Source organism: Microplitis mediator, chromosome 2 (genome assembly GCF_029852145.1).
Source record: "Microplitis mediator isolate UGA2020A chromosome 2, iyMicMedi2.1, whole genome shotgun sequence".
Taxonomy (NCBI): Eukaryota; Metazoa; Arthropoda; class Insecta; order Hymenoptera; family Braconidae; genus Microplitis; species Microplitis mediator.
Window position 1 is genome coordinate 23738673 of NC_079970.1, and position 27851 is coordinate 23766523.

Sequence of the window (27851 nt, forward strand, 5' to 3'; positions counted from 1 at the left end):
ATAAAAATAATTATTTAGTCGTAAGTAAAATATATAAATATTAATAAATCTGGCAGCAAGTAAAAATATTATTTTTTCTGCCCACAGATTGACTGCATATGCGGAAACACCCGAGGAGCTGGTGAATAAAAAACGTGGTGAAAAAAAATAGCATCACAGTTATGTATAATACTCGGATAAAAGAACTAGAACATACACATGAGCTCATAATATAAAGAAACTTGTTCTGAAAACACTTTGACAGACAACCTTTCGGAGACGTAAAAAAAGTAAAAAGCTGGTTGAAAGGATCACCTAAACAAGGCGCATTGTTATTAGTGATCGATGTTACTGTCACACGAGATGGAATCTCAAAAGATTTAATCTACTCGTAACAAAAATTTATACAAAACGCTCTAAAATAATAATAACAATAATAATAACCCTCGGCAAGATTAAGACCAAAAATCCAAAAAATAAACCGCGTAACGTCAACCAACAATGCAAGAAGCAACTTTCACCATTAAAACTTGTATAACTAGTTCACAAGGGTTATGGTTAAAATCAGTAGTTATGAGAAACGCAAGGATATTAGTCGGATACTGGTTGCAAATAATAAGGACGGTGGTGGCGTGGATACTGGTGCTGTTGATGCTCCCGGTGGCGTTGGCACACGGTCGATCTTGAGTCTTGAGAGTGCCGACGAGTGTGGTTACTCTTCTCTATACACTGGTTACACTTATACCCATACTTATGTACTTCTTGTATGCTTGTTTCATCCAACGTCTGCTCTAACGTCGTCTTTATCGCTGTCGTTGTACTTATACCTCATATATATGTATATATTTATATATATATACATATATATACGAGTGTATTAGTGTACTTGTGATCTGTCTGTGCGCCTGACTATGTGGCCCGACACGAGAGTGAACCGACCAAGTGGCCGAGCCAAGCCGAAGAAGACAACCGCGGCACTCGTTCAGTAGTTTCTCGGACGGCGCACCGGCATCATCCGACCTCCAATAACATACCAGAGATAACCCTCTGGACTTAATAATTATTCATTAATACATCCATAAATAAATACATAATTACATGTATTAGTAAATACACTTGTTAGTACGACAGAAAATAAATAAATATATGTGTGTGTTTCCCACCCTTATCACATGGAATTTTTTAAATCAATCAGCTACACGTGACTCCGACTTATGGCATTTATCATCACACAAAATTCAAAATTACGCTGTCGCAAAATTTGTTTATTTTTTTACTTATTTTTTTTGGACTAATTTCGAGCGAGTCGATGATAAATTTTTCACAAATGAGCCGTATTAGTTCAAATGGATTGGAGCCGGACAGTGAATTATGTAAATTTAATTTTGTAATTGGATGTGCTTGTAATAAAACAGTGACGTGTGTGTCGAGGTAATCATGATGACTTTATACCGGGACAATGTGGTACACATTACTTGAATTGAGTAAAAAAATATAAATTGGAGTAAATTATTTTAGTGAAAGTTTAAATAATAATATTAATTAATAAATGAATTTGTTAAGTAGGCCCGACCGCGATAATAATCGGGTGGATTTTAACTAAGGTGGTAAAAAGATATACAAGACCCGTTAAGGCGATCCGTCAGAGTGGGATTGATAGACCGAGAAAACGACCGCGAAATAAAACGGCGAGGAAAGAAGAAGAAGGAGAAGAGGAAGAAGCTCGCGGAGTTTCTTCTTATTCAGTATATCTCTATAGAGGAAATAAGAGCAAGAATTGAAATAAGAATAAGAATAAGGAAGAAAGTAAAGAATAGTACCCAGCGGGAAGAAATAGTTTTAATAAAAGGTAGACCACGAGACACAATAGCTCCAGCAGAGCATGAATTCGTTTAATCGCGAGCTTAAGAATTCTGATGATGGTGATAACGGTGAGGTGTCTTCATTATGCTTTTACCAGCGACAGCTCAATCATTTTTTCACTTACAAAATAATAAAGTGAGCGACATATTTTCCTCGTTTTGGATTTTGTTCGGGCAATCGTCGTCTATTACCTGTCGCCTAGTGTGTTATTATTCCCGGGTAATTTTATTTGTTATTTTATAAATGTATCATGACGGTACAAAATAAAAAATACTGTGAGGCTAGGTGGATTGCCAGCCGACAGCACGGCTGTCTGATGGAAGAAGCGAGAATAATCGACTTGGTAATCGTCGGCGGTAATTATTATTTGTAGCAAATAATAATAGAGATAAAATTTATAAAAATTTTTAAGCAGCAGAGATAATATAAAAATAATAAATATATCTATATATATATATATATAAGTTATAGCTGCTGTAATAGTAATAAAGATAATAAGGAAGAAGGAGATTGCAATAAAGAGTTTAGATGAGAGCGTCATGCTCGGTGAGATCGACACGGGCGATCCAAAAGTGGTGAAGTCTCATACCGATAGTTCACGACCCATCTCCAGTTCTACTCAAGCTTTTTATCACCGAGGAGACTCCGATATTTATAGGAATAATATTAACAATAGTTGTAACAATGAATTTTTATTTAGTGGACCCTCCGGCCGAGGGAGAGACCATTGCAGCCGTAAGTTGTGTGAGAAAAAACTTTTTGCCGACAATACTTCAATGGATTACTATTTCATTGACAACGATAACGAGTCGATAAATAGTGCAGAGTCGAGAGTTAACTGTGAGACGCATTTATCTAATAATTACTCCGATAATGGTGATAAGGATGTTAAAAAGTCAGTGTTAAATAGTAGTAGGGTTAGTAATAGTTTAGCTGAGTCTCCGGTCGAGTCTAGTCAGCGCTTCCGCAAATTGGGAGATTCCAAAGGAAGAGGCAGTATTGACAGTGAAAAGCAAAGTAGAGTGGAGAATGAATGGTTCGTGAGTTACAAAAGTGACGAGTGCGACGAGCAAAACAATATTGATATTAATAATTTTAGTTTTGATAATAATAATATTGATAGTAGTAACAATAGTACTAGTACTAGTAATAGTAACAGTAACGATAACGATAACGATAATGGTAGCAGTAGCTTTCGGAGCAGCGGTAGGAGCGGCAAAAGTTACAAATTGAAAGACAAGTGCGACCGGAGAATTCCATGCAGACGATTTTATCTCCAATTTGGGTTTTTATTATTTTTGATTGCATTTGGTGGACAGACGGGTGTCGGAGCGGGTATCGGGATTGGTGTACCTAGATCAAGTGTACTTGGGATTATTACCGTGGGTACGATGTTCGGTGTGAGCGGCGTTAAAGCTGCGCCAGTTGACTTGGGTGATGCTGGCATCAGAGCTGAGCGCTCTGCTAATTTATCTCATCTCACTGGTACCTCGAGAAAAATACTTATGTTTATTAAAAATAAATATCTGCAAATTTTACCCGATGGCACCGTTAATGGGACTGAGAATTTTACTGCTGATTACAGTGAGTTTTTTTTTTTTACTACTATTTTTATAATTACAATAATTTTTACCCGAAACCGCGAGGGTCAAATGGCCAGTTGTAAATTAAAAAAAAAAAAATTATTAATTAATGAAGGAGAAAGTTTTCGTCATAAAGTTAATTAAATTTTAACAGCTGGCCATTTTGCCCTGGTGGCTATAAATATTTAAAAACTAAATTAATAGCTGTCTAATTATCCGGTAGATGATAAATTAAAAAAGAAATCATAAATAAATAATTGAGCAAAAAAAATTAGCATTTAAATAAAGTTACAAAACGACAGGCGAATAAATAGTTAAATAAATTAATTAATTATGCAGTTTAAAGAGCAAAACTGATCTTGTTACCTGAAGATTTAAAAAAGAGCTTTTGAGAATAAACAAATTGAACGATTGACGTTTATTCTTGGCCAGCAGAGCGATCCAAGAATACACTGACTACTCACAACTTGTGTTAAACTAGTCCACTGTAGAATAACCTTTCCATCAACCTCCCTCATCCTAATTACTCGCTTGACTTCTCACGTACACGTTTGTTAAAAAAAAAAAACTAAATCAATCAGCTAATTACTGGCTATCTACCTCCGACAACATTCTCACTAATGAAAAGCCAAAAAAACTGCATTTTAAACATTTGCAGGAGTATAAAATTTTCTTGCACTCCCTATTCCCTTTACATTAAACCATTTTACTTATCCCCGCTTGCTTACTTACTTACTCGAGTTAAACAAATAAAAACTAAGACTAACACTGAGCCAGACTCAATCTCTCAGCACTCATTGCTCACTACATTGTAAGAGCTCGAAGTAATCGGAAAAATTATACCGCGCGGAGCCTGGGGTTGACGGTGTAAATTACAGAGGAAATTATGCTAAATGATTATCCGTTGGATGGTCAGTATGGTGGTATTATAAACCATAAAACGTTATATTGGATAACAACACCTTATTCACTTGGAAGCTTACCAACGATGCACCGACTGCAACTTTGTTTCTCTTTCGCTTTAGTGCTAGAGCCGGTACTCTAGCCTAGCTTGTATGCATTTGCATACACAGCTAAAGCACCAGTAGTAAAGTAAGCAATACGGGAATAGTATACCGCGATTACGAGGCTCGGTACTGAGCACTTAACTTGAATCGTACCAAAGCAGCCAGATTAAATTAGCTGGATTGGAGTTTAGATTACTCGTGTTCTGGTGAGTTTAGGTCTAAAGACCCGAGGATTAAACGCCGGCCACGTGCACACTGGGCCTTTCGATGCAGTGCAGACAGACGGAAGGTATGATGACGATGATGATGATGATGATGGTGGTAGTGGCGGTTCGCAATCCCCGTTCAGTGACGAAGACGACCAGATCGCTTTGGATATCAATCATCGTGGAATCCGGCCTACTTAATTGGCCTCTCCTACCTGGATACGTGATTCTTCATTCCTGTACTTATTTAGATTTACCAGCATTGATCACGCGTCGTTATTTTCTTCAAACGTCTATTCCAACCAACTGATCTTCATCGTTTTATCTTTCTCTCTTTCTCTCTGTTATTTATTTTTATTGATATTATTACATTGAGTAGTCGGTATTATTTTCCCCGTTTTAATTATCTGTAATATATTCCGATACAAATAGTTTCATTTACTGGGTACTGTATATTTCAAATAGTTATTGGTTTTACGTACTCATACGTATGCAAATTACAAGTGAGAAAACTACTTGATAATTTGATATTATTTCTTCTGAGAATTTGTAGTTGTAACCTGTTTTTTTTTAAACTTGTTAAAGCTACATTCCTGCTATGAAAATTATTTTCTTTCATAAAATTAATATTTTAAAAAATAAATTCCCGCGTTTTTTTTTATCATTATTTTAATGCCTGACATTCATAAAAAAATATTAATTATATACATTTCCTTTATTAGTTTATAAATTATAAATAACAGAGTACTTTAGTAATTTAAATTACTGCGTGAAATTTATGGGTTGAGATTAATTGAGTTTGCAAAAAATATAAAAAATAATAATAGTGAAAATTATGAGTAATTGTGTGCAATTTAAATGAATAAAAAGCAATAAATAAAGGAGTAAATTTGAATGGTGTCGTGTAATCTCGATTAAATATAAAGATAATGCTACCAGACTTGAGAGTCGTATCTAGGAAAAAGATCTCGAGATCTAGGCAGATTCAACAGATGCAGGCATACTGGTATGGGTGAATAAGGGGGTATTATAACGCGCGATTAGCTAAAGCCGGAACTGGATTGATAGTTCAAGGGTTATATGGGATCAGAACGGACGCATCACGTACATCGAGGCAGCATTCATCGTTCCGCTCCTCCTCCGTTTCCTTCGGTTTTCCTTCAGGGTCTGACCCACCCTTGACTCGTCTTTTTCCTCTTATTATTTTCCTTCTTACTCTCTGTACTTCCATTCCTATTTATATACTTGTACTCCTCTCAACCTTCTCTATCCTTTAATTCTATCTACTCATGCTCCTCATCTTGCTTACACCAATTGATCTACTGCGAATTATATCCAGTCACGCGAATCCTCTACTTGATGAAATTTTTAAATAACTCCTGGTACCCAGAAAAATAAATTTAAAAAAAATTATAGATAAATATTTATAATACACTACGCAATGCAAATAGGTCCAGGTTACCGATGAAAAAAAAAATTATTATTATCCTTGAGTATTTAATTGACTAATTGACTATTCAGCGTTTAATTGCTTTGTAATAAAAAAATGGCAAGTGAGATCTCTAAAAAAATATTTGAATTGTCGGCAAATATTTTATTTAAAAAATGACTTTGATATTTTAAAATAAATATGTGGGCGTACATCCAAAGATAAAGTAACGTACTCTGCATATAAAGTTGCCATACCATTGAGTATTGACCTACCTCAATGCAGGCAGTTGCGTATACTTTTTAAAGTCAAGTGTACTTCTTACATATGTATATATAAAAGTATAAGATTTTTTTATTATTTCACACTCAGCAAAATTAACGATTACGCATGACAACGTTACTAATTTAAATAAATTATAAACTTATCACGTTATTGCAGAGTCATCGGCAAAAAAATTTTATGTCTATCCTAGATTCCAATTACGCAATTCAAACTATTGAAGTGAGACCAATAAAAACCATTAGAAATTTTATTTATTGTCGATGTCGTACTGAATGGACTAGGTCGAGGTCTGATATATATTTATTTATATAGTCTATTCTGCAGTATATATTAAAATACAATGTGACAAGTATTATTCTGTGGCTCGATTACGGTATCCCGGAGTACGGAAGTAAGTAGCTTTCGCCTGTACTACATAGTTGATTAACCCGACGCTTTATTGTAATTGAAATATCCCGGATGGCCTGCTACGAACTGTACTACAGTCTGCAGATAGAAAGTAAAGGGTCCAAGATAAAAATATATATATATATACATACAATATTATAAAGACTAAAAATACGGCAACGCGGAGTCGCTTTAAAATATTGGCGTAGTTACAAAATATGTAGGAGTCGAAAAATAAAATAAAATAATAAAACAATGAGTTTCCTGGTGGATAATAATAAAGAACGTATCGTCTTTTGAGAACGTGTAATTTTGCACGTACGCATCAAACAAATAACACACAATTGAAGCCCGAGTCAATAACCCCGATATCTAGATCAATTGAATAGTAAATATTCTTAATCAGCGGAGTAGTACCATTGACCCTTACACTCTTTATGTGATGTAATATATATAAGCGTTGATAGCTTATACACAATAATAATAACACGGATGATAAATTTTATTACCGCGACAATGCTGCATCACGTCGAATTTATATCCATTTAGTTTTAAACCCTTTATTTTTATTGCCGTGTGTCATCGGATCGAGCGACATTAAACCAAACCTACAGTAGCGATCAATCACATTAATATATATTTATTATTGTTAGCAATGTAATCATTTTCTTTTTTATCTGTACATTAGTCTATTGTCTATCATTAATCTTGACAATCATTGCACCCATGACATTACACGAGACATTTGAATGTTAATAGATAGTTCATTGACAGAGTTCACGGCAATTTCATTGATAAATTTTTTGCATGACAAATGTCAGGGTCCATGTGTTTCAAATTTTTAAATAAATAATTTTTTTTATATATAGGGGAAGGGGAGGGGGGCAAAAAGGGGTACCCCCACAATTTTATAAAAAAAAATTTTATATTTTAAATGGTTTTTAAACATTCCAAAATCACTTCTGTAAATATAATTAAGCGTTACTTTGAATTTTTTTTTGGTAAACTTTTTCAAAAATCAATTGTCAGTTGAAAAATATTAGTAACGTTTGTTTTATGATAAAAATTATTAAAAATTTGTTTTCTTCTTTTGTCTCCAATAAACATGTAAAATATAATTTTTTTTCACGTAAATTACTTACAAAAAAATTCAACTTAATCAAATTCGTTTAAAATCCAGAAATTTTTTTTTTACCTTTTTTAGGGGGTACCCCACTTTGCCCGCAGAAATGAAAAATTGTTTTTTTCAACGGTAACTGAAAATTTCTTCTATTTACTTTGTATATCATTAAAAAAAAAAAAGATTTAGCGTATTTGAGTCCTCGAAATCTTGGTATTTCCTTATGTACCCCCTTTTGCCCCTCTCTCCCCTACACATATATATTTTTGTCTTTAATCAAAATAATTTTATGGAATTCGATGGAAAAGTTGAACAGAATTTAAAATTTTCAATTACTTGGGAATTATTATTTTATTTAAAACTGCCTTAAGTTTTATAAGTCATTTATTTATCAATTTATGACTTGACACCTTTTTGTAAGCCAGGATATCCTTTGCAACATTGTAACGTGTGTTAGTTTTTTTTTTTTTTTTTTTTAATGGAACTTTAAATCAGGCAGTGGCTGTTAGTTGAATTTTTCTAAAGGAATTTTTATAAAAAATTAATTTCATACTCGACTTTCAAATTGTCCGGAGTACATATTTTACTCAGAGGGCTTCTTTGTAGATAATTGTATGCTGGTATGATTTACAAGGCCGGATAATAATTATTTAATTATACAAAAACAATAAACGAAAAAAAATATATTTATGTATTTTAAATCACGAATGTGATAAATTTCTGAGCAAAATGACGGTCTTGTGTATAGATATATGTATATATGTTACTTTGATCTGTTATTAATAAAACTTGAGCAAATTTAAAAACATCCATTCGCGTCATACATTTTATTACCGACTTGAATGTTGAAAAAAAATAAAAAAAATCTATATGTTTGTTTGATTGCGGAATTTAGTAAGGCATCTGCAAAATGATTGTATGTTACTGTCTGGTGAACATAAAATGAGAAGCGTTGAATAAAAAATGGTTTTAAAAAATAATATTGTCATGAAGAATTCAAGTATTTATTCTTTTATTATTTATCTCATCTCACTAATTGCAATTACCGAGTAAGTATGGACTTTTATAGTAGACAATGTAATGTACTTTGATGTACTCAAATGCCAGGAACTTTTTAACCTGAAAAATTCTCATACATTTCATTTTATCCTTGCCGTTATTTTTATCATCAATTAAGACTTATAATCCAGGTATTTTAGAATCATTAGATCATTTATGATAAATATTTACTTGAAAAAAAAAAAAAAAAAAAAAAAATTATTTATTTTCGAATTTCCCACTCCAAATTTCTTTTTAAAATTTCGCTATTAAAATTTTTTTTTAAGAATTTTGTGTGAAAAATTTAAAGGAAATTTTTTTCAAATTTTATGTAAAAATCTGATCTAAAAATTTTTCTTATAAAATTAGATCTATTAAATTGAGGTTTATAAAAACTTTATAAAAATTTAAAAAGATTTTTTTTATTATTATTATTAAATATATATACTTATATATTTTTAGTTTTTGTTTTCTTTCTTCAAGAATGTCTCGCGATGTCTGATATTTTTCTTGGATTCGTTGAGTGATCGTTAGATAAACAACTCGGTTGTCCAGTTTTTCGTGTTCTTCCGCCCTCATCAGCTTAATGAGAAAACGGACACTGGATTTCTTTACGAGGGTTTTAGATATATAAAGTGCGTTGTCTGTTACTACTGTACAGTATAACATAATAGTGTGCAGCGGCTGCTGCCGAGAGAGCATTTGTTAGAATAAAAGAAAAGTCATTATGACGCTGAAAGCTCGACTATGACTCCGTCTTAGTTCATTAGATCTCTAGCACGTATTTAATGAAAGTACGCTAAATGTCACTTTGATACCTGGAAAAGAGCTAATATAACGGCCGTGATACTACCGGAGGCCATCACAAAGCAGTCGGAATGTCAGAGGACTGAAAATCATTTGCTATTTTTTTTACCCCCATAAATATCATTTTTGTATTAATTAACAGCAAACAATTATTGTCTCTCCCTATTACAAATCATGGGTACATATTATAAATCATTGTTATTATTATTAATAAAAAAAAAAAAATTGTTTTCCGTTACGAAAATGAAGAACTACTTTCTAAATTAGCGTCATTAGACACTTGAAAATAATTATTTATGAGTTCTGGTTAACGAGAAAAATGATTTATTTTTTTTTTCCAATATTTTAATTAAGTATGAATTCATAAGTCGACTAAATTATCGGATTAATTTTTTGTACAAAGAAAGTTGGGTAAATCACATGACTGAGCAATAATTTTCTAGTGACCCAGATATATTATAATTATTTATTAACATCTCTGATGTTATATTTTATGTAACATGTGTATAAATATATATATATCGAGAATGAATTATCAAGAACACCCACGGACACGCGAACTCCGATTCGGACCCTCTTCGAAGGCAAACTCGTTCATTACTGAGATTAAGACATCTCCACGACGGAGGTTTCAAATCAACGATTCTGGCGCCTCGCGTTCTCTTTTTTTTCTACCCCGATTTATATATCGATATCTTCGCATATTTTTCTGCGGTCAAATATGCGTAGATATAGATATCGCACGCGTGTAAAATGCCAACAAAAATTTTTTTTATGATTTATAAATATATGGATTTTTTGATATTTATTTGTAGAGTTTACTATAAATTTTGGTTATTTATAGAATATATTTTCAAGTGTTCGGTGAGACGCCGGAATGAAATTAGCCACCGATTTCATTCATATGTGTACATTGTGAGCTATGAATAGCGTGAGAAATTCCTTGCGAAATAAGTATAAATTGACCGCACAATTGACCGCACTAAAATTCAAGAAATTAATACGCTGATATATATATTTATACATCAAATAAACTCAATAAAACGTTATTATGAAAATTTATCAATTGACTTTCGTCATTCAAATTTACTCATTTTCATCAATTCTCCGGAAAATGTCAAAATTTTTTAAAATAAAACTTCAAGTCATAGAACAAATTGAAGTAAAATTGATCTCCTCATAAGAATGTCAAAATTTTCATATTTTTAATGATACTGAAGTTAGCCGACGTCTAATAATTTTTGAAACTTATTTGAAATGATAAATTTAAAAAAAAAAAATATTTAAAAAAATTTCACTTATAATTTTTAAAATTTTCTACATGTGCATATTTTTAGATTTTTTTTTTTAATTTATTTGTTGCAAAAAAAATCCGAAAATTTTGAATTGTCGGCCAACTTCAGCATCATTATTTTTAAATTTTTTGGCAAAATAAAAAAAAAATTTATTAGTTCATTTTACCCCATAATTTATTACGCATCGAAAAAAAATTTGTTTTCAATAAAAATTTATGAATTCTAATTTAAAAAGTAATGACGTATAATTTAAAATAAAATGTGTAAAGTAAACAAATTACCAACTTTACCTTGCCCTAAAAAATAAAATAATAAACTCCATAAAAAAAATTATCTCGATAACAAATATCAACAAAAGTAAATTCAAGTAGTTGAATAATTCCACAAGCAATTTAGCAAACTATTTTAATGATTATTATACTGGCTGCTAAAACCCGTTTTCGCGTTTTCATGGTCCATGATAAAATGGCTCATTGAATTTTATAGCTGATACATCGAATTAACCTACGGGCAACAGTTAATGCACAACCAACCATCACTAACACTAGCACCGCACCACCATCGCCACCAGTACCAGCATCAACACCATAACAGCAATAAGCTCTATTGAATATACACCTGTTTGCAACAATCTGTTAGTTGTGATCACAATTATCGATCCAGTAGTTTTAATCCGCGATAAGAAAGGAGAAGGTGGTGGCCTTTAATCAGTACAGAATTGACAATGACAAGCTATCTGACGTTAAATCGATATATGTATAAATATAAACATAATAATGTGCCTAGATTATCCGTCATCCGAGCAATCAGGTTGTCTGCACTTATCCTCATGTCACTCAGCATCCACTCAAGTTATTTAATCCAGCAAACTTAAATGTTTAGTTATTATTAATCATCGACAGCTCTCGTCTCATCCTCCAGCAAAATCGCTCGTTGATGCATCGCGGTGTTAATAAAGCGCCAATTCGAGGATGTCCTAAAATTAATTATCTCAAAGCAATCAACCCAACACGATAATTACGTGTGATTTTACGTTTAGTCAACAAGAATATAAATGCTCCGAGTCAATTAATGTGCTCACTTATCTCTGATCAAGATACCGATCAATCTCCCCTTCCTTACACACACCGCCGCTAACATCTTGGACAATTTTACTCTTTTTTTACACTGAACCTGCTGAGGATGCCGAGTAGAGGGGGATTCAAAATAAAATCTTCTTTGTAGGGGAGCTCATTTCTCATTAAATATTTTTTCTCATTAATTTTTGTTTCAATTTTATTTTTTTAATACTCGCTATTTAATTTATTCAATAAAATTTATGCCCTCGTTCCTCTTCTCTGACACACCGCACACCTTTTCCACCGGCAATTATATTAAGGACGGTGTGTTCGAATGCTAAATCACCGGTTGAGTATCGACAAGACGGATCGACATAACGAGTAGGTGGACTATACCCCGAAAATGCGGAGGAGGCATTCGCTGCCGACGAGGGCATCAATTAAATGTATACCTAATCTCTTTTTCACGAGCTAAGGGTCTGCCTAATTGATCCTCCGAGGACCGAGTCGGAAGGGAGCGTCCTTTCGCTCTCCCTTTGACTTTTTGTTGTTAATTATTCAACTTGCCATCGCAGTGACAAACGATTTTAATTATTAGTTAACACTCCTCTCGGCGAAAACTTCCTGTAAGATATTTATTATTTCGCAAAATAATTACTAAGATTAATTAAGTGCAAAATCGATTTATCACGGCGTTTAAATTTCAATACCAATTATATATTATTTTATTTAATATTGCTGATAATTTACTGCTACACTAAATAAATTACTATCTAATTGCAATTAAGTGACTAATACAAGTGATAGTAAAAATAGTTTAACTCTTCGCACTTGTATCAACTCGAGCAGCCGGCGAAATATATATATATATATATAATATGTATCTTAGGTATTAGCTGCTGATAAAATAATACGTAAAGAGCCGAGACGTATCTGACGCATTACGAATGCTCTCATTACACGCAATTCACGCTTCTGGGACATTAATTGCGTGTCTGTATTATCCGTTCGCCGACACGCTCTATGGGGAAAAAAAAAATGTTTCCGTATTAAAAATCCTCAGATCGATTATCAGTATTGGCACTGGCACATCCATTTATTATTCCATTTAAAGTCCCGATAAAAATTTAAAAAAACAAAAACATAAAAATTTAATCCTTGATTATCGTAAATTAGACACAAGAAAAAAAAATTTCAAAGACTTAGTCCTTGAACGATCGGTGATTCGAATTCCCCGTATAATCCTCTATACTCTGCCTAATTCTTTAATATCTACATATATTTATGTACGTGTATGTATATATATATATGTATTATAGCCATTTAACGGACAGCAAAATATCGCAGATGATATTGCATGAATTTTTAAACCATGGGTTTCTTCTTCTTCAAGTACTACTTTTTCATATAGGAATTTAACGTCGCCATAGCTCATACAAATGACACTGATACGTCCTGTAAATCAACGTTTATTGCGTCCCGCGTTTTAAGAACCACCGATTCTCCTTCTCCACATCCATTTCTTTCCCTCAGTAGAATATCTAAGCCTTTGAATTTTTATTTTAATACCTTATTCTTTTATTTTATTGTACATATACACATACATATATGTATAAATATAAATATATATATTTATATTTATTTATTTTTTTTTAGCTTTATTTTATACTTCATCTTGTCTTGTCCCAAAACGCTTGACGCCACGCTGGGCCTCACGGTCGCCGAATATTCATTTATGAATGACGAGAAAATAAAAAAATTTTAAAAAACTACTGCCTAACAAGGAGAAAGAGAAAATAAGATGTCCTGAATTTTTATATCACATATATTTATATATTAAGATTCTTTTTTACTTCGCTTAATTGACGAACCATGAATTTAATGTCAATAATTTGTGCGAGAAATTTTTTATATCGCGTCATTAACATATACGTGTCGTCAATTGGACAGTGTTGAATAGAAAAAAACTTAAAAGTAAATAAAATAAAATAAAGAGTTGAAATACGTGGTAACTAAATGTTTGGACACAACAGTTGGCAATTTAGCAACACAAATTTGTTGGGAACTCCGCAAAAGATCGGTATCTCTGTCGGTTTGTTTGTAAAGTACCGAAAACAAGCCACACCTAGACCAAACTGTTACTTTCTTCCGAGTAAATAAATTCGTAGTGTCATTAATCTGAGATAACTTATCTGCCTGATTGCGACAATGCTCCCTAATAACCCTATTAAGATTTTAATTATATATATATTTAATAAATGTCTTCTTGCCCCAATAATTTTTTTTTTAAATTCCTAATGCAAAAATTTTCTTAGGGCGGATAAAAATTTTTGAGTACACGTGCACTGTAAAAAATTAGGAGTGAATCTGGATTTTATTTATTTACTTCGTAATTCAGATTTCCGGAGTTTTTTAAAAAATTCTTTCGCATACGGAGTAAATAGGGAGTTTTTTTTCAGCGGAATGATTTCGGAGTGATCTGGATTTTATTTTCACCCGCATTCACTCCGCAAATTTTTCACTGCGAGTGTAAATTCGTACTGAAATTTATATGCATGCGATATAGGGATAAAATGTGTGGAAGCAATGAATGAAAGTAAATCTAGCCGAAAACGGGGATATTTTATTGGGTGGTCGATGAAGAATGGACAATAGGTAGTTTGATGACTTGAGTGAGTGACTGACAAGACAGATGAACTAATTCTCTGAAAATATCAGGAAGAGAAGCGGTGATGCCCGACAATATAAGAGTAAGACAACTAAAGTTAAGTAGACGTAGCTTCTATTTCGGTGAGGTGAATAAGAAAACGACGCGACCAGTGACATAACCCCGGGTTAGTGGCCTTCTCGTGACACTACTCTCAATTTAAATTATTTTAAACTAATCAATATTCAAATCTTCAATATATATTTATTAAATTACACTACACGCTATTTTATTGTCCATAATTTATTCGTCTTAGAAGATTTTTTTGCCATTTCATACTTATTAATTTATTACATAACTCGGGTAATCTGCATAAAATTTCGCACGATGTAACGTATTAACATATTTATTTAATTTTTATCATCAAAACATATATATTTATTTGCATAATTTATTTTTTTAATGAGAAACTTTATATTTTTCCTTAATTTTTATTTCAAAATCCAAATTCGCGGATGTTTTTTTTATCTATCGCGGATATTTGAATCTATTATCTAACGGTTAAATTACATAAATTAAAATTTCGGCAATAATAAAATATTGTTAAAATATCTCTTGAGTTTTAAATATTAAAATTCACCATTTTTTTTTTCCTTTTTTATTTTAATCGCAAAAATTTAAGTCTGTAATTTCATAGTAAAATTTAATTATTTATAAATCTGCGCCATAATAAATTCATTAAAAAAAAAAAAATTATTTAAATTAATAAAATATTTTAAAACCAAAAATTGAATGACAAAAAAATCTATAACCTCACGGTGAAATTCAATTAATTTAAATTTAAGCCATAATAAGTTGATTAGTAATAAAAAAAAAAAAAGTAAAAAAGTACCGTTTGTATTATCATGTAAAAACAGGCAAAGAGTTTGCGTAATTTAACGATAAGCCTAACACGTTAAATCTGTATCAAGGCGCCTTAATTAGCGATTAAGTCTAATGAATATTGCATGAGAACCTTCAACACGTGAGAAATTTAAAATCTATATATATAATAAATCCATTAAATTCTTATGAATTTTTTCTCTTCTTTTTCACCGTACGGTTATCAACTAATCCCATTAATTATGTTCATTAACAAAAAGAATAAACAATAACGAATAATAATTGAAAATCAGTCTATATATTGTGTACGGGTGTTTGCATACAGCCTGGAGACTAAACGATCTGGAGACTAATTAGACCGGTCGTAGTTTGTTAACAGTGAGGTCGTTAACTGCAACACGAGCAAAATGTCCAGTTGATTCTCAAGAAGCGTGCCTGTACTATCCCTGATAGATTTTTCTATACACACGTTCCTACACAACTCACACATGTCCATAACATATGACATATATTAACTTGCTTTGATTACTTGATTAATTCCCGCAATCGATTAATCAACAGTTTTATACTTCTTTTCATTTAATGAACCTCCAAGTAGGGGAAAAGGGGGCAAAATAGGTCTTCTGGTCTCATTTTACCCCGCGCTGAATTTCTTTCAATGACTGGGTCATTTAAAAAGTAATTTCGCGGCTGGGAACCAAAAGTTTTTAATTACGGAATTTTTTAATGAAGGCCCATTTTGCCCTACTGTGAAACTTGTTTATTTAAAATTCGAAATCCGATATGCAGAAAATAATAATAATATTGATATCACACTGCTTTTAGATATATTCCAAAGGATTTCCGTATCAAGTGGTCAACTGAAGATCCAAGGAGTCGCGACATGTCTGTACCTCTGCATGGATTCCTGCGGTCTTCTTTACGGATCTGTGAGTATTTTACTACTTAATCACTATAAACACAGCCCTAACAGGAAGTGTAACATGGAATAAAAAAACTGGCGTAATAACAGTTAAGTTAAGTAGTCGATACTTAATTTAAAAATTAATATAAATGGCTCGACAGCCACGCCGCGGAAAAATATCTCCAAGGACGTTCGTTAAAAAAAAAAAAGGTGAAAAATAAAAAATACGTTTTAACATGACTTAGTTCATGTCTAATTGACGCTTTGGATTGCAAGGTGAATGCCAATAAGACTCGTGACTCCTAATCAGACTCAGTAGCTTGTACAAGAATTACCACCAGCCATATGTCTCAATGAATTCCCAGAATTCATCCAATCACCTTTTTCAGTGGTGAAAAAAAAAAATATAAAATAATTAAAATGAATAAATAAAAAAATACGCCCAAGAATTTAATTAAATGTCATTGGCTCCGGCTTTAGCATCAGCTCAGCTTCCTTGTATCTTTAATTCTTTATTACGCGGGACTTAATTTATACCCCGACTTAAACTCTTTCTCTGCTGTAACTTCCATGAATTGATCTATACCGGTACCACCAAAAGTGTCACTGGCATTTATTCGCCATGACCTTATAACAACTAAACGCTTATTGAGATTTATATAATCGGTATACTAAATATAAATCTCCTAAAATAAAATACTAGGGGCAGATAAACAGGATATCGGAGTTAAAAAACAGGATTTTAAAAAATAAAAATGCTAAGAATTTTTAAAGCCGTACTTTGTATCGATTTTTGTAATTATAAACCAGTGAAGACTGTTTTGCTTTACTAGATGTGTTTTATAAAGCAGTATAGAATAAGTAAAGAAAATGAAAGAGAGATAACGACATGATCGACCAGATGCTCTGGCTGTTGCTACCGGTGAAGTTGTCCCGCGACTTAAGAGACTTTGAGACTTGAGGGCACAAGTTGTTTTCTTATTTTACTTGCTTTTATATATGTTACATATATATATGAATGTATTGGATATAGCTGGTTATGTATTGGTCTGCTTGCATAACGCCCGAAGGAAATTCCACGCTAGGCCACACCGTGTGCGCATTGCCTCAAGTCAACTAAACTGTATTATACACACTACCGGAGCAGACGCGAGCCACGCGCGTCGCGTGCACATACGTGCTTCAGTTTCACGGGAAGTCGTATGAGATACTTAATAAGAGGTCACATCACTTTACGTGCAAACTCTATCTGATATTCTTACGCACAGAAATTACTTTATTTCATTTTTATCCTTCATTAATATAATAAATATATGTATATTAGACTGGGCCAAAAAATTGGCTATTTTTTTTTCATAGCTACATCGAAAATATTATTCAGAATGACAAAAAAAAATTGAATGAAAGTTTGAGCCCTTAATATTAATTTTAAGAGGTCTATCATCGCTATTTTTAATTTTAATTCATAATTTGATGTTTCACGTCGGAATTGTTAAAACACTGGAGTAAAAAAAATTCATTTCTACTTATTCTTATGTAAAATTAAATTTCCTACAAAAAAAGTCTGATTGAAAATTTTCGTCAGACAAGCCGTTTCCGATTAATTAAGCTTAATAAATTGATATATTTTTTCGATTCAGCATTTTTACTTTTGAATTTTGTAACTGACGAATCAATAAATATCTCATAAAGATTATGGCAGATTTTTAAAGGAAATTTAATGCTCTACAAAAAAGGTCTCTTAACATTTTTTGCTAAAGTCACTCCTTCGAAAGTTATTCAGGTTATTGAAATCGTTTTGACTCTAATTCAACCTTTAATAACTTTTGAAGGAGTGACTTTAGCAAAAAATGTTAAGAGACCTTTTTTGTAGAGCATTAAATTTCCTTTAAAAATCTGCCATAATCTTTATTAGATATTTATTGATTCGTCAGTTACAAAATCCAAAAGTAAAAATGCTGAATCGAAAAAATATATCAATTTATTAAGCTTAATTAATCGGAAACGGCTTGTCTGCCGGAAATTTTCAATCAGACCTTTTTTGTAGGAAATTTAATTTTACATGAGAATAAGTAGAAATGAATTTTTTTTACTCCAATGTTTTAGCAATTCCGACGTAAAACATCAAATTATGAATTGAAATTAATATTAAGGGCTCAAACTTTCATGAATTTTTTTTTTTTTGTCATTCTGAATAATATTTTCGATATAGCTATGAAAAAAAAAAAAATAGCCAATTTTTTTAGCCCAGTCTAATGTATATGTATATTTATAAATATATTTATGTAGATAAAAGGGAAGATGAGCAAAGTCATTTATTTTTGAGCATGTGACAAATGGAGCGAAAGAAAAATAAGATCGTCAGTCTAATTTGGAATTGATAGATAAGATTTAAAGCTCTTGGAAACTGATTCTGGTAATCCCGGCTGGAACTCATCTGTTGACTAAATATGTTAGTATTTATAAATATATATATATGATACGTGGATTATTTTCCGTGAAGCAATAGCAGTAAGTTAAAACCCACCGCTCGCTGGCAGCTGGCTCAAAGGATAGATGAGCCATTTAATCCCTGGGGGCTTATATACTTGACATTATTCATTGGGGTAATGATCGAGGATCGAGACGTTCGCCGAGACAGATATCGCTCGGCGTTTTCTCGAGAACGCGGAGGCATCGCCGATGAATTATTCGCGTTTGATTTTTTGAAATTTTCTCGACCGTGAGATTTATTTTGAAATTCTTAGCGGTAACTCGTGGGTTTAATGCCGACGGTAATAGTTTAACTTTTTGTTATTAATATAGACAAAAATATTTGATTTGAGTTAATAATGAGGGGTAAAAAATTTCCCATTGTTTGGTTAGAATTTTCTCACGGTTGAGTTGCTATGAATTTAAATTGTGAGACTTACACCCACGCGTGTTGAACTTGACTTAGATTTAATCGCGATACTCAACATTTACTAGTCAACTCAACTCAAGTTCGAACATATGTATATAACTATAAATATAAATATAAATATACGCGTCTTATATCGCGATCATAAATTCCAACGTTAATATATATCGTCTTCTAATAGCATAAATGTTTAATTTATTATATCGTTTAAGGATCTGTTAGAAAAAAATCTTGATAATAATCCTATATATCGACTACGCTTGTTTTAAAGGTATAAATTAATTCTATATCCATATATAATAAATATATATATATGTATATGCTGTCGTAAAATTGCTTCGTAAAAAATTTTCATTCCTTGACACGATGATAAGAATCAACAATTTTGTTTTATTCCAAACGCCAACGACTTAATTAAAATTTTTTTCTCGAATTCGTTTTTGTTAAATTCGATCTCAAATTACATATTTCAATAAATCATTTTAAACAAATTTATATATTCATTTTTTTTTTTAAGTGAAAACAAAACTGCATCGAAATATTTCAAATTTATTAAATAATTTGAATATTTAAATAAAATAATGCGTGACTATGGCTATAAATAGTGACCCGTATTTTGTGCAATAGGCAGGTGAAGTTTTGCAAAATACAACCGTTTTAAACAGATGTTCATTAGTATGTTTTCATATTATAGAAAAATATATAAAGTTAACTGGCAAAATAGGCAGGAAGAAAATTGCAAATATTTTTGTTGTATTTTTTATCGATTTAATGAAGAAATTTAAATTAATGGTGTAACGTGATTAATTAATCGAAGATATATTAATGAGAATTTTATGCTTTGGAGTATAATTATTTTCAGCCCTTTAGCAAACGGCTTCAGAATCAAGTTTTTTACTCGATTTAAATTATTACTTTTAAGTTCTTTTGCGGTCTGCGAGTTGATTAAAGTTAAGTGACTTAATTACGCTGCTTAATTATTGGAATAATTGTAACGATTAATCAAGTGCGGACGGTATAGAAAGATTTAGAAAAAGTATTAGATCTGATCTTTGGAAAAAAATATAAATTCCAGAGAAATTGACGGAAAACCTCAGAGGAATGTAATAAATTATGAAGAACTTATAAATTCCTATGATAATCCATTGTAATAACGTGTAATCGTATGAGAATCTATGGATATAATTTCCCATGGCAACAATTCTTCAGGAATTCCTTTGATACACGCTGAAAAACAGTTCCGTTGAATACAACAAAGACGGGGTAGCGACTGAATTTGTTATAGTTACGAAATCAAATTATGTAATCTGCAGAACGTTATTCCGAATACTATCAAGTAAAGTAAAGTATTTTTCCTCAGTGAAGACGTTCAACAATAATCGCGACTTGCTAATTTTTCCACATATTTTCTCATTGTTTTCTCGAAAGGTAACAGGATCATCTGATGGCCCAGTCACGCAAAAATCCTAGAAATTTATACAAACACGTCCGAAAAATGACAAAAATCTAAAGGATTCAATTCCAATTAGTCTCGATAATCATCAACTAAAATCATGAATATATTTTCTTCCGCCTGTCATCTTACCCCAATCTACCCTAACAAGCATCTATTGTACACTACAGAGATCTATGAAAATATTACGGGATCTTCTATCAATCAATCAAATTCTATATCAATATAAAAAATTTTTTTCTATCGGCACCTCAGTTATTGCAATTATTATGATTATAATAAATTGCCGGTACCATACCTATATACCATACACATATATATATATATATTATCTGGTGGTTTTATCTGCTGGAGATCTCCTGAATGAAAGTCTCGTTAAAGTTAACACGTCGAGCTCGTCTCTGTGGTCGTACATCACCAGTTGGTTATTTGGAATTCTCTCCGTACTTATAGACTAGTGTTGGCTCTCAGATATATATTATTTCTATACACATATGTGCACAAACCGCGTACTATATATATCCATATATATATAAAGATAAAAATGTTCGAGTAGGAAGAGAAAATATATATAAGAATGTATTGTGAGTAAAAAAAGAAATATCTAAAGCTTTCGTCGAGATGTCCGTGTTCAAAGTAACATTACACATTAAAGGTAAAAAGGTTTGTGAGTCAGATATATATATATATATATATATAGCAGCCAGTAAAGCTTACACACACAGCAAGCAAAGCTGAGACCTAACTTTAAGTATTATAAGTAAAGGATATGATGGATATGGATACTAACGATATAATTCAAACCGTTGACACGTGCACAAATATTATGATGGACGGTTTAACGTGGTACTCATTCCATTGAGACACGTCTCCTCGAGACTAGTGGTATAATATACCACCGTATAGATAATAAAAACTAAATAAAATGACGCGAGCAAGGATTATATGCTGATATGCTGATGCTGATGGGAACAAAAATAAATGAAAGGGTTTAGGTTTCGTAAAAGAGAATGCTTTTAAATAATCCGCGTTCACTCTCTACTCAAGTTTTATATATATATAAATATATAATGTTTTTTTTTTTTTTGCACTCCTGGAGCCTGACGTGGCTTAAAAGGATAAGGACGAGGATACAGTATCATCGGTATCGGTATCCTTTTGGCTTAGCTTTTAACTTGTTACGCTAAAACCAGCACGTGACAGTGTGGAAACTTAACTCGGGATAAAATAGAAAAATAAAAGAGTATAAATTTTTATAAAAGGCTAGGAGGCTTCAGATTGAAATACGAGTCGACACAGTACGGGTGGTAATCTGTTTAACGTACGGTAAACACTCGTGTAAAGAGAGAGAAAAGAAAGGGTATATATATTTGAATGTGTATTAAAAAAAAATTAAATAAGACGAAAATAAAGAGGACCAAATACGTGTCATGTTTTACGAATCAATTTTCTAAATATTCGGATATAAATTAAATGGGATATATATTTTTGTTGCCCTTTTTGGTACGTGGCGGTTATAAAGTTATGACGTTATAAGTTTATTTCGGGGATTAAAGGTTGGAGTAGAAATAAAAAAGTATAAAGATGTAGATTTTATATCTACGGAAGATAAAAAATAAATGAATGTGTAGCCGGGAGAATCTGACAATCTTTGGCAAGTCTTTCGACGCCATCGACATCGTATTCTTCGTAACTTTATGATCTCGGCGCGTTTGTATTATATATAATGCCTTATATGTATATCCCGAACAAAATTATTTCGACAGCAGTTTGCCTATTAACACTTAACATGTGACCATTATTTAATACTCTCTAAATCACGATACAATTTTCTAAATTACACTAACCGCTAAATTTACGGGAATAATAATTAATATGGATTTTTATTATTAGCCTTCTTTTTATCAACACACTTTCCTGTGTATCATAAATTTCATTTGTAGACTTGCTAACACTGTTTATTTTACGAATTCCTTCACTGTTTATAAATTTCTCTATTTGGATACACGTCCTAAAGTAGATAAACATTAATTAGGACTTGTAAAATTTTATTCCACTTTTTTTTATCCTTAACAAAAATCTTTATTGACTCGAAAATTTATTCTTATCAGTAATTAATTTTTTTTTTTTAATTAAAAATTTTGACTAGAAATTTTTTTTTATTTTATAATTATAAAGTATCCCTCCTATTTTTACTGAGTCGTTCCATATTTTATTTTACCAAATTTTTGATAAAATAAAATACAGACAGACTTTCGACAGACTTTCCATCGAGATGACTGATGGATTACTCATGGATTACAATTTCAAGAAGTCAAAGTTTACAAACATGAATATCATTGAACTTGTAAACTTTAGGTGAATCTTCAGACACCACTATCTATGTTACGGCTTTCAAATAAATTATATTCTTATTAATTGAAATTTTTTATTATATGAAATTAGTGTTTTTGAAAAATTTTCCAGACACTTTTGATAGACTTTCGACAGACTTTCCATCGAGATGACTGATGGATGACTGACTGAAAACTGACAAATAATCAATTTATTATTATCAGCAGTTAATTTTTTTTTTTAATTAAAATTTTCCCGAGTCGAAATATTAGACGTAAATTGAATGTTCTTAACGTTTTAAACGTAAATTGAACGTTTTTAACATTTTCAACGTAGATTGGAGTATCATAAATTGAAAACATATTTATCATAAAACTAAAATTTATACTTCCAATAAGAAAGCATAAGCATATACCAAAAAATTTTTTTCATCGATTTTGTACTCCTGGAATATAATCACGTCAATTCCCTAAAATTTTGTCGTCCGCTTTTCTGGCTCTTAAATAAAGAATTCGTATTTTGAAAAAAAATTTTTTTCAGTTTCATACTTCTATCTTTAACACTATATATGTATATCTGTTGATATATTATGATATCAAGGTGATGAAAATTGTGATTACAAATATTGAAATAAATTAATTGATGTTATCATTAAACTAAAATCATAACTCATGAAATTACCAATTTTTTATGAACCAAAATACAAAAAAATCGTTCAAATTACTTTCAAAACGTTAAAAACGTTTAAAACGTTAAGAACGTTCAAATTACGTCTAATATTTCGACTCGGGTTGGCTTCAAATTTTTTTTTAATTTTATAATTATAAAGTATCCCTCCTATTTTGGCTGAGTCACTCCATATTCTATTTTATCCAATTTTCAAAAAAATATTTTGATGGCAACGAAATTTTTTAAATTTCAATGAAAAATGATATTTATAAAAAATTAAGCAAAACCGTTTTGAAAATCTGTTTCTCATCCATAAAACATATATGTACTTTACTCTCCTCATTTAATGCAGGGCAACCAAACAAAAATTGCTCTTTAAAATTTATTTATATCGATGGTTACAAGATTAACAAATTCAAATTCTAAAATTACACTTGAATATTTCATTTCGCTGGTACATTTACCTTAATTTAACCATGAGTATAGAAGAGTAGGTATTTAACGATAAATCATGTCTGATGAAAGTTACGACTGCCTGGCAGCAGCATCTCTAAGCAATACGATCACCCACGTGTAGGATAGTTATAAAGTGTGCGATGCCATGCCAGAGCTACATAACACTGCAGACAAGACTATACTCACTACCACGAGCAAGACCAAGACGATGACGCGACTATGCCTGCTGTCCTCATACCTTTTTTTACCCCTTACGTTCGCGTGGCGATTTAATAACAAGACAAAAAATTCTCAGACATGTCTATAAATTTTTTTTACCCTCCACATATATTCACATTTATAATAAAAATATAAATTTTCAATGCCCTTGTGTTCATTTTTTGCAATTTATAAGATTGACTTTATTTTTGCTTCGAAACTAATGAATCAGGGGTTTATACATACATACATACATATATATAAAAGAGCTCGGAGGAAATTGACTGGCAATGCATCTGCGTTAGTTAAAGTTCTTTATCTTGAACTTGGACATTTCAGTGGTTCCATAAATGTCTTATTGCTCGGTCAAATAAATAAAACCAGCAAGTAATAGGACGCGTGACAGCGGAAGAGTCTCGTTAGGGAGTTACGTGATCGATTCAACATCTCGGTTTGTACATATTATCGTGCACAGGTACACTCGTCTGTACACAAGAATAAGATGACCATTACATTACATTACAAAGAATGCAGGAAGGAAAAGTGTGCGATTCCCGATATCTAAAAACAATCTATCACATGGAAATAAATTTAATGTTGAATTGCGTTGATAAAATAAACTCAAATTATCCTCAACAAATTTTATTTACCATCTAATCGGTTAGATATCCTGTAAAAAACTTAAACTGCAGCATTAATATTAATGATTCGAATAAAGTAAATTTATTGGGAATGAGATAAAAAGGTTTTATTTTATGCCTTGTTTATAATGTCATTTTGTTTTATCTGATTTCAGCGCGAGTACACCGAAGACTGTGTATTTAACGAGACATTGGAGGCACATAACTACAATACCTATAGCTCAATAAGGTGGTCGACGCCCCGGAAAACACTTTACGTCGGGTTAAATCGTCACGGACAGCCACGAAGAGTTCAGGCACGTGGTCATAATTTAGGCAGACTGTCAAGTTACGCACGAGTTATGACTGTCGTGGTATCGCCGGATCGGGTGGAAAATCTACAAGCGAGAATGATGGGTGTCCAGCACAAAGTCAGACACCACCATGTAACTCATCATCAAACTCAACACCACCATCATCAGCAGCAGCATCACCAAAATCTACAGCAGTCCGTCTGCCCGAGTCTTCCCAGCCAGGAAAAAGACGGCCGCGACAGGTTCCGCTGCAGGAAACGGAGAAAACGGAAAAAACGCAAGCGGAGATGCGAGAAAAATGATAAAGTTGATTCAAACTGTGAAGCAAACATAAATATTAAAGAGGATAGACCTTGTCCGGATACGGAAGACAATATTAATGGGAGCGATGACAGTTCGGGTAAAAGATCATCATGCAATTATTCAACCTCCGCTGATGAATTATCCAGGCGACCGTTATTAAATACGAGCCTCGTGATAAAAAGAAAGTCACGGATAGATGTAATTAATAATAAAAATGAGGATAGGAATAATAATAATAATAATAGTAATCATAATAACCACACGAGTAAAAAGAAGGAAGGGAAAAATAATAAGAAACTTATGAGAAAAGTCGGCTTTGTCGACGGTACGGGCACAACTGCGGCTACGGACGTCCAGCACCAGCAGGAACAGCCGCATCAGGAGGAGCAGCAGCTCAAGGGACTGGTTTTTAAAGAGAATTCAAGCTCAGTAAAAAAGAAATTTCCTGGAAGATCGATTAGAACAACTGTGCCAGCTCCATCGCCGGGAAATTCCAACGCGACATTGGCTTCTTGGTTCACCGGGGCGACATCGACGACTCAGTCATCTTGGGAGATTTTTATGAAGCGAACATCATCATCACCATCACCGACCAGTCGCGCGATAAAGTTAATTGACAATCCAAAGAAAATACCCGGGGACAAAGACGCTCAAGCTTCGGATTCAGATGTCAAGGGAAATGCCACGGAAACTTCGAATGCAGATGATACTAGTCTATCGGCCTTGGAAACAGAGAACCTTCTGACCGATGGCTCCAGCGAGAGTGAGGACGACACTCTCGAGGAAGACAGTGCCTATGCCGGGGACTACGGGGTCCTGATGACGACTATGGACACCACGCCGCCAGAGAGGACCGAAGACTACGCCAAGACGACGACCCAATCTATTCTTGAGTCTATTGAAGCCAGCCGACCGCTAATTGATTATTTAAATCGCTCTGTCATCGATTCCTCCTTCCCCTTTAGAAGACTCGCTATGTGAAAACTCTTGTCGTGTAATAAGACTTTATTATATAAAGTGTACATATTAATTATTAACAATTAATAATTAATATTGATATTACTATTATTAGCAACAATAATAAATATATGTAATTTATATTAAAAAAATGTCCCAAATATTTTGCACGGTTTATTACTAATCAAAATAACAACGAGTATCCGGGATAAAAGACAACGAATGTACTCGCGTTAAGAGAATAATAGAGACTTAATAATTGATTAATTAACTAATTTTTTTAGATAAATAATTAAGTGCAACAGTATGATGATCATTATGGCAAGAGGCTGACGTTAATCTCCTTGCGAATCTCGGATTCCTCCGATAAAACTACGACGTAGTGATTTATTTATTAAAAAAATATAAATGATAATTAAAAAAAAAAGAAACATTTATTTATTTACATCCTAATTAATGTGTGTCGGTATGTGTTGTGTGCATGAATAAAATCACATGTGTCTTTAGGTGTGTAATTTAAAATAATTATTTAAATTTTATTATTTTTAAATGCAATGATTATTATTTATAACGATTATATAAATATTCCTATCCCCATTGTGACTACGTTATTCATATATATATTTATATATAACATTGCAATTTTTTTTTTAAATATTATTTAAAAAGTCAATAATGTATGTGTAAATAGAGTTAACACTTAATTGAAAATGTGATTAAAAATATTCTCATGGATCTAAATGATTTTTATATGTATGCGTATAAATATATATATATATATCGCCAGATCCCACTGCCATTTAATTGCAACAATGTATTTAATCTCATAGACTGACGACTAAAAATATATATATTAACGTTAAAGGAGTATTTAATAATAAATATCAAAATTGCAATGGGGACGTAGGAAACCGTCGAGAATTTGTAATGAATTTAAATTTAAAACAATAAATGTAAATAATGTCATGTAGAGTCAACATGTGACTTAAAAAAAATTACAACTATTTTTTAGTATTAATTATAAATATTACTATAATTTAGATGCCATTCTTGTGATATTTCATCGAAATTCATGAGTCAATAATGGAATTAAAATTTAAATTAAATATTCAATAATAATTATTAAAAAAAAAAAAAATAATAAACTATTGTATTTAT

At 31.9% G+C, this 27851-nt stretch overlaps 1 protein-coding gene across 1 annotated transcript; it reads left to right on the forward strand.

Annotated features, from left to right (window-relative positions):
* Window positions 1-81: 81 nt before the first annotated feature.
* On the forward strand, window positions 82-27803 carry LOC130678708 (uncharacterized). The gene is made up of 3 exons (XM_057486122.1): window positions 82-3426; window positions 16412-16515; window positions 25296-27803. Exons 1-3 carry the CDS (start codon window positions 2382-2384, stop codon window positions 26715-26717), a joined length of 2571 nt encoding a protein of 856 aa, XP_057342105.1. The 5' UTR covers window positions 82-2381; the 3' UTR covers window positions 26718-27803.
* Window positions 27804-27851: the final 48 nt, after the last annotated feature.